Below are 8583 nucleotides of genomic sequence, written 5' to 3' on the forward strand. Positions count from 1 at the left end.
GAGAGCTGCAGGAGAACAGGATTACATTACATATTGACACAGAGCAAGCTGTGCACAGAACATGGCCAAGCAGGAGACGAGCAATATCAGAATGCTGATGCAATACATGAATTGACTACGTCCACTCCAGATGTGATGAAACTCGCCGCGGCCTTTCTAGCACAACCAATTCCAGAAAATGTTTCAGCATCCATGCGCTTTGACGCTCTCGGTATCCCGCTCCGTATAGATCAACGCTCTCCTGGTCCTCTCTCGATGTGGCCGTGTGCATATCCTGGTCGTCCAGCTTGCCTAGATGACAGTGCCGAGTTGTTCCGAGCTGTGGCTTCGCAGGTGATTATGCCTAACGTCAATAGACGCCTGAGCCAAGCCTTCCTGAGTCGACACTGACTGTAAATAGGGCTGGCACCACTAGAGGACTGAGCCATCATTGTCCAACGTGGACGTGAAACTACAGTCCTCTGGGAATTTCCTGAAATACGTCACTGAAAAGTAAGGCCCGATATGCTGAACATACCCTTTTGGCTTGTGTGGTCGCTACCTCGACAACACGTCGAGTCGACGTTGCCCTGTGGGACTTGAGGGTGCCGAATGTGCACCAAAACGTTGCCAACAGGTGGAATACGCCGTTCCCGACTGGCAGATCTTGAGGATCTGCTGAGCTTCCCTTACAGTGGACAATTCGCCCCGGGAGATCGAGATGACGAATCAGTCTCCATGTTTTCAGAAGAGGTAGGATATGCCGTTCCCGGCTGGTGGTCCTTGGAAGGCTTGCTGATGAACAGAGCTTGCTAAGGGTCCGGGTCCAAGTCGTATCTAATAAATCAATTTCAGCATATACTTAGCCTGGGACGTCTTACAGGGCGACCTGTCGGATGTGACGGTTGATCGAAGAACTCCGGGTTGAGTCCCAACGAGCGTTGTTTTCCTTTGGTTCTGAGGGTAATCGTTGTAGGCAACCGTTTCATATCATGAGTTCAGTATTCTACCATAAACCTAGATCTCACATAAAGGAGGCTAGAATCATTCTTGCCTCTTGAATAACTTAAAAACGTGGTATTAAGATACACCGCACCTGTTACCAAATCAGGCAATTTTAGGCCGATGGTGCCCAGACCTACTTACCGCGACAGCTTCAAGAAGCAATCCTATTCGCAACGATGGCAGCTGCTTCAGAGGAGCAACCAGAAACAAGAGGCATCGCAAAGAAAAATGTGAGCTTCCAAACCTTCCTTATCAATCTGTGAAGGCAACTTTACATTTCAGCATGGGACACCGATGACATCGACCAGTGAGCATTAATATTGCCCGCACGTCAATTAAAACCACTTCTCACCGTACCTCCTCTCCAGTGTGAGCACCCAAATCACACATGCTTTAACACGTACTCAACTCTACTCCAGTGGAAAATCGATTCATTCCAAGCAGATGACAACAAAGGCGGCGTATTCACCGAAAAATCTTCTTTTGCAACCCTTTTCCCAAAATACAGAGAAAAGTACTTGAGGGAGGTTTGGAGCGCCGTAACCAAAGTTCTAGACGCCCATGTGAGTGCTCACATCCATTCCGCCATACGATGTACACCATCAACTCAGCACCCAGGGCATCGCATGCACACTGGACCTAGTTCACGGATCCATGTCCGTCCGGACAACACATAAAACATTCGATCCATACATCATCCTCAAAGCAAGAGACCTCATCAAACTACTCGCAAGAGGGGTTGCGATCACGCAGGCTCAGAAGGTATTACAGGACGACGTGGCTTGCGATATCATCAAAATTGGGAATCTGGTGCGTAATAAGGACCGGTTTGTGAAGCGGAGACAGCGGATTATTGGACCGGATGGTAGCACACTGAAGGTGAGCGTTGCATATTTTTGACTGTGCGCATGTCGTTGACTTTTTTCAGGCTATTGAGCTATTGACTCAGTGCTATATTCTCGTACAAGGGAATACCGTCGTGATGGGTCCGCACAAGTCACTAAAATAAGTCCCACGAATAGTCCTTGATTGCATGAAAAACATTCATTCCATCTACCGCATCAAGGTGTGTCAACTAACATTTGTTCTTTCTGCAGCTTTATTGAAACGTTCGCAGGAACTCATGATAAGAAGGGAACTCGCAAAAGATCCCAAATTAGCAACAAAGTCCTGGGACTGGTTCCTCCCCACGTTCAGGAACATCTGAAGACCTCCGAAAAGACGATGAAGAAGAACTGAGAAAGTCGCTGCTAAGGAAGAAGCGCGCAAGGCTTCAGGCCTTGATGCATCGAGTTTCGACAAAAAGGAGAAACCAGCGAAGAAAGTGTACACGCCCTTTCCCCCGCCACAGCAACCACGGAAGGTAATTCACTCTGCTGCTGGTTGTCAAGTAGTGCTGATGTTTGGTTATGTCTAGGTTGACCTTTAGCTCGAGTCGGGAGAGTATTTCCTCAAGCCCCATGAACGGGAGGCCTGGGAAGTTCAACAAAGAAAACAAAAGGTACGTGTTTACTGTGCAGTCCGCAAAAAATCTCATTTTATCTACAGCAAGCCGAAGCAGCCCTCAAACGACGAGCAGAACGGGCAGAAGTATGCGTCGCTCCCACAGAAGAGGCGGCCCCTACAGTTGAAGAAAAACGAAAGCGACGGCACACAGAAATGGATGCCAAGGATGGGACGGCAAGGTCGAAAAAGAAGAGAAAGGACATTGCTGCATAGGCGCAATGGACTTGTCACACCGTTCGTGTGCACATCGTGAACGCAATGCTACTTGTAGAGTATTTTGATGCACGCTGCGTATTGAGGACATCCTACTGCCAACACTATGTTTGACCCATGATGCATTACTAGCGTTACGCCAAAATACGATAAAAACCCACTAAGTACACGCACTGAATCGATTCAACAAGTGTCGAACAAAAAGCACGATCAAGTAGGAATATTCCCCTGTGGCCTAAAGTCCCTACTGCTCGCACCGATAGAGAACGAGATCTGGCCATCAGGCTCGCACCACCCCTGAGCGACGACGTCCCAAATAGACAGGTCATAGCGCGAGAGCGTGATCGAGGCTTGTTCTGTGCTTGACGGCGAGATTTCGACGTTTGTGAAGCCCTTTAGGACTGATGGAGGCTTGCTAGCGGAAGACGGGAAGTGAATGTACCGAGGAATCTATTCGCGTGACTTGGGCATAAGTATCGAGATAATGAAGCTAAGTGGTGTCACGAACCTCCATTCCAGATACAGGTCCAGTATTCGTGACCTTGAAAGTTGCCTGGAACGCAGGCTCTTGGAGACTGGTAAGTAACGATATCAGCCCGCAGATCCTTCATTAGTCTTAATGAACCTCGCCAAAGCGCAGTAGAAGACCCTTCAGCGATGGGTGAAGCCTTCCCGTTCTCCCAAGCAGCGATCAAATCCTCTTGGTCAGCAAAGACAATCAACAGAATCGATGATTAAAATGTATGCACTTACAAGGTTCTTGGCTTTTTGGTAGGTAGCAGCCCACACAGGCGCAAAATCGGGCACGATTTGTGGATCAATGCTATTGTAAGAGGATCAGTTGCAGGGTAAACTGGGGGGAGAGGGCTGAGAGTAGGCGTAGGATAGGGAGTGAATGAACAGCTAGAGAGCGGAACAGCGATAACACCGGTTGTGGACGCGCCTGAGGTACTGGCGGAAGCAGAAGATTGCAGCAGTTGATGAATAATTGAGATTGTGACCTTACCAGCTACCGTAGCGCTAACATTACCACCCGAAGCAGACGGAGCCAAGGTCGGTGCACCTAGAACGAATAAAATTATACATGACAGTAACAGCAGCAAGCTATGCGTCATATAACCTCTGAACTGATTTCCTTTTTCTGCCAAGGTTCGTTTCCGGACTCCCAACTCGATCTCTCATTTTATTTACTCCTTCGTCTCTGTATCGAAAACCTAGCTCCGTATTCCTTCCGCACCAAGTCCTCATCACACTCGTCACATACGGCATCCAGATACCTTGAATGTTGGTCATGAGATAAGTATCAAAACACGGTCAATATGACTTTGTACCTTCCACGGTGAGCCATATCACAATGTCCTAGAACTCTACTCTTTGCACATCTTACCTCGTTTGTGCGAGTGGGAGTGCGTCAAGAATTTCTGTCCTATGACAATGAACTCTCGTCTGACAAAAAACGCGTGAGTTCATGATCCTTGTGTCGTACTGAACTCAATATTACCAGGAACTTCTTTTGGCCCTCGAGGCTCAGCATGCTCATGCGTTAGAGAGTACAATGCGGGAGACGCCAAAACTCGAGACTCCACCAATACCTTCACCCCGCTCTCTATCACCAGCCTCTTCCCCATCCTTTCTATCCACAACATCTACTCGTACCACCGTCCCAGCACCCCCCCGTCCAAAACTTACCCGTCAACAATCCGCGTCCTCTACATCAGCAGCTTCAGACTCCACCATAACCAGATTCCCTTGCCACCACCACAACCGAAGCATGCCCCGAGGAAACTCAAGTGCCGGTGGCGTTCCTATCTCCCGCGTCCCGCCAGTCGGCCATAGTCTCGCAACTGCACGACCCCCCTAATACCCATCTGATCTTATTTCAACCACTATTTCACCACAAACAGATTAGCCACCATCAGTTGTGTTCTTCCTAATTCCCCTTACATATCTGATCCTTCGGAGGCGGCGGCGGGACTTGGTACGGAGGAGGTTATTGGAAGCCCATGGCAATTCGGTGACGAGACAGTCGTGGAACGAGTTGGTGAGGGTGGTTTTAGATACTGTTAGGATGAGTGGTAGGGGACTTGTATAACTCACGGTGCGCCCGCTTAGTATCGGTCTTCTTAGCCAGACCAAGTAGAAGATGATGCTGAGACCATAGGCCATGTAATTATACATAGTGATCTTTCAAGTGGTTCGAACTTTATTTTAACAGCAGTCGTGGAGGGGCTAAAATTCTGAATGTGCAAGTTGGAGCAGACGTCTAGTGAGTAATATATGAGGCAACAAATGCACCACTGCATCTGTTCAGAGGTCGTATTGAAAAAACCCTTGCACCGATCCGAAATAAATCAGACAGAACATAATGTCATCAATGCAAAGTGCGAAGACAATACCAGTGAATCGCTCTGCGGCATGTCATAGACGATGAAGTGGGAGCACTGAGCTGCAATGCTTCTCATGCAGCTTCCCTCTCCGCGGCCAGCAGCGTTCACATCTACTTCAAATCGCACTCAACCTTTTTCCTTCTTCGCGCGTTCCCTTCGCTTGTTCAATGACTCCAATCTTCCCCAACACCTACATCGGCTGTCGTGACCCGAGGCTATCCTAGTAATTCCGACTTCGAGAGTGTAGAAGCAGGCAAGGGCTTAGGTAGAGGAGGGGGTGTCAGCATTCTCCACAACTTAGTTTGTCTGGGTGCAGCAAGAAATACAACCTATCCCTTCCGCGCAGCTTTGCGCACCATCTGAAGCCGGTGGTCAATTTCCGCTTGCGAGAGCGTTCGCTTGGTGCAGAGGTTTTCGACCTTGTTCAAATTTACTAGGTCCGGGAGCACCATTCTCTTCAAATACCTGTGTCATGAGACTGTGTGCGTCAACCAAGACATATATTGATGTTGATTCACTGCAGAGACCACATGGGATGCTCAGGATGGGGCGATCGAGTAGAAGGTAGCCTTGTTGTTCCACGCACGATAGTTGGAATCCTGTTTCAAATCCAGATTGTAGTAAATGTCTTTGGTCAAAAATGACGTTGTCGATGAAACTGTACTGCGCCGAAGGCAAGCAATAATGGTGCAACCAGATTATTTGGAGTCATCAGGGAATGGCGGCCATGACTTTGACATGCAAGAATTGCTCAAGCAATCTGCTTGCCAAGACACGGAGTTCGCCACTTAATCTGTGCGCATGTGGAAATACTGGCAAGTACAAAACAGAAGACGACGAAAATGGCTCGAAAACGCTACTGCGAACGTACCTAGACCAGAGTAGGTGGCAAGTCTTAACTAGTACACCTCTAAGTACAGTACATCAGTCAGTCAGACAACCGTAAATTCAGGCTCGGTGCTAGGTATAGAAATGAACAAGGAATCAAAGAATCAAATGGTACACCCGATGTTGCGGCAATAAAATCATCGTTACATGGAGCTAGAAGTCCTAATGTTAGTAACTGCAAGGACGGATGATAAACACAAAGAACTAACGCATCTCGGCAACTCGACCAGTGTGTCCCATGTGCCATGCGGCTCAAATCAAGTTCGGGATGTCCTCTGGGAATCACCAATGAAGTCCAAGGAGTATAAAATGGACGTCGGGAAGCGGGAGGCACCCAGAAAAGGAGCTGATGATTGGGTCCCATGATCCATCCATCAGCCTGCAGCAAGAAAGGTGTTGAATTAGAATTATGATGAGAAGTGGGTTCCAGCAAGTCAGCGGGATTGGGCAGGGCGTGTTCTTGGCTGGACGAGAAGGAAATGACGTGATTGTTACAAGTGCTGGTTGGCATGGTACGGCTTTGTTGGGTGGGAGGTGTAGTGCTTCGATGGAGTGAAAATGAGGAAGAATCTGGCTCGCTGGACATGGAGGATAGCTGTACTTTCACTGCATCCCACAGCCGCACAGTCTTATCGTGCGAACCAGACGCGATGCGAGTACCATCCGGTGAGAACGAGACTGAGTAAACCAAACTAGTGTGCCCCTCCAAGGGCTCACCCAATGGCTGTCCCGTGATTGCATCCCACAGCCGCACAGTCTTATCCGCCGAACCAGACGCGATGCGAGTACCATCCAGGTGAGAACGAGACTGACGAAACCCAACTAGTGTGCCCCTCCAAGGGCTCACCCAATGGCTGTCCCGTGGTTGCATCCCACAGCCGCACAGTCATATCCCAAGAACCAGACGCGATGCGAGTACCATCCGGTGAGAACGAGACTGACCAAACCCAACTAGTGTGCCCCTCCAAGGGCTCACCCAATTGCTGTCCCGTGATTGCATCCCACAGCCGCACAGTCTTATCGTCCGAACCAGACGCGATGCGAGTACCATCCGGTGAGAACGAGACTGACCAAACCTCTCTAGTGTGCCCCTCCAAGGGCTCACCCAATGGCTATCCCGTGATTGCATCCCACAGCCGCACAGTGTTATCCTTTGAACCAGATGCGATGCGAGTACCATCCGGTGAGAACGAGACTGAGCAAACCCAACTAGTGTGCCCCTCCAAGGGCTCACCCAATGGCTGTCCCGTGATTGCATCCCACAGCCGCACAGTGTTATCCTCCGAACCAGACGCGATGCGAGTACCATTCGGTGAGAATGCAACTGATCGAACCTCATCAGTGTGCCCCTCCAAGGGCTCACCCAATGGCTGTCCCGTGATTGCATCCCACAGCCGCACAGTGTTATCCAAGAACCAGACGCGATGCGAGTACCATCCGGTGAGAACGAGACTGAGTAAACCGAACTAGTGTGCCCCTCCAAGGGCTCACCCAATGGCTGTCCCGTGATTGCATCCCACAGCCGCACAGTGTTATCCTCCGAACCAGACGCGATGCGAGTACCATCCGGTGAGAACGAGACTGAGTAAACCAACCAGTGTGCCCCTCCAAGGGCTCACCCAATGGCTGTCCCGTGATTGCATCCCACAGCCGCACAGTCTTATCCTTAAGAACCAGATGCGATGCGAGTACCATCCGGTGAGAACGAGACTGACGAAACCGAACTAGTGTGCCCCTCCAAGGGCTCACCCAATGGCTGTCCCGTGATTGCATCCCACAGCCGCACAGTGTTATCCTTTGAACCAGACGCGATGCGAGTACCATCCGGTGAGAACGAGACTGAGTAAACCGAACTAGTGTGCCCCTCCAAGGGCTCACCCAATTGCTGTCCCGTGATTGCATCCCACAGCCGCACAGTCTTTATCGTCCGAACCAGACGCGATGCGAGTACCATCCGGTGAGAACGAGACTGACGAAACCAAACTAGTGTGCCCCTCCAAGGGCTCACCCAATGGCTGTCCCGTGATTGCATCCCACAGCCGCACAGTCGTTATCCAAGAACCAGACTGCGATGCGAGTACCATCCGGTGAGAACGAGACTGACGAAAACCTCTCTAGTGTGCCCCTCCAAGGGCTCACCCAATGGCTGTCCCGTGATTGCATCCCACAGCCGCACAGTCTTATCCTCCGAACCAGACGCGATGCGAGTACCATCCGGTGAGAACGAGATCTGACCAAACCTCTCTAGTGTGCCCCTCCAAGGGCTCACCCAATGGCTGTCCCGTGATTGCATCCCACAGCCGCACAGTGTTATCCTGCGAACCAGACGCGATGCGAGTACCATCCGGTGAGAATGCAACTGATCGAACCTCATCAGTGTGCCCATTGATTATGATCTGAACAACCGTCCAGTTCAAATCACGACCGCATGCCAGACGAAGGTTATTCGGAAACCTTGACGTGAATTTGGTAGCCATGGCGGAGTTGACCGGCGAGAATGGGAGCCCTGATAAATACAGATGTGGCGTGCTGTGCAAAATCATCCTGCCAAACACTTGCATGAATCTTTGTACATCCATCGTGGTCGTCCGCAAATCTTCGTATC

General features: G+C 50.1%; 5 protein-coding genes across 5 annotated transcripts; 1 reads left to right on the forward strand and 4 right to left on the reverse strand.

Moving 5' to 3' along the window:
- Positions 1-1160: 1160 nt before the first annotated feature.
- On the forward strand, positions 1161-2703 carry BJ212DRAFT_1451274 (uncharacterized protein; the record flags this gene model as incomplete). The annotated part of the gene is made up of 9 exons (XM_041338827.1): positions 1161-1214; positions 1404-1547; positions 1603-1863; positions 1913-1970; positions 1995-2050; positions 2102-2175; positions 2215-2347; positions 2414-2485; positions 2533-2703. 9 exons carry the CDS (start codon positions 1161-1163, stop codon positions 2701-2703), a joined length of 1023 nt encoding a protein of 340 aa, XP_041184809.1.
- Positions 2704-2913: 210 nt separating this feature from the next.
- BJ212DRAFT_1293888 (uncharacterized protein) lies at positions 2914-3404 on the reverse strand (the record flags this gene model as incomplete). The annotated part of the gene is made up of 3 exons (XM_041332185.1): positions 2914-3153; positions 3212-3270; positions 3329-3404. Coding segments are annotated over 3 exons (375 nt in total), but the record flags the coding sequence as incomplete, so codon positions are not given.
- On the reverse strand, positions 3074-4008 carry BJ212DRAFT_1419332 (uncharacterized protein). Its single transcript, XM_041337608.1, has 2 exons — positions 3212-4008; positions 3074-3153 (listed from the first exon to the last, which is right to left on the reverse strand). The coding sequence occupies exon 1, from the start codon at positions 3816-3818 to the stop codon at positions 3453-3455; it is 366 nt and encodes a 121-aa protein (XP_041184811.1). The 5' UTR covers positions 3819-4008; the 3' UTR covers positions 3074-3153; positions 3212-3452.
- A 1411-nt stretch (positions 4009-5419) lies between these two features.
- Positions 5420-5673, reverse strand: BJ212DRAFT_1293886 (uncharacterized protein; the record flags this gene model as incomplete). The annotated part of the gene is made up of 2 exons (XM_041332184.1): positions 5420-5555; positions 5609-5673. Coding segments are annotated over 2 exons (201 nt in total), but the record flags the coding sequence as incomplete, so codon positions are not given.
- Positions 5674-6187: 514 nt separating this feature from the next.
- Positions 6188-6342, reverse strand: BJ212DRAFT_1419344 (uncharacterized protein; the record flags this gene model as incomplete). Its single annotated transcript, XM_041337609.1, has 1 exon — positions 6188-6342. A coding segment is annotated over one exon (155 nt), but the record flags the coding sequence as incomplete, so codon positions are not given.
- Positions 6343-8583: the final 2241 nt, after the last annotated feature.

Source organism: Suillus subaureus, assembly GCF_016647635.1.
Source record: "Suillus subaureus strain MN1 chromosome Unknown BJ212scaffold_588, whole genome shotgun sequence".
Classification (NCBI taxonomy): Eukaryota; Fungi; Basidiomycota; class Agaricomycetes; order Boletales; family Suillaceae; genus Suillus; species Suillus subaureus.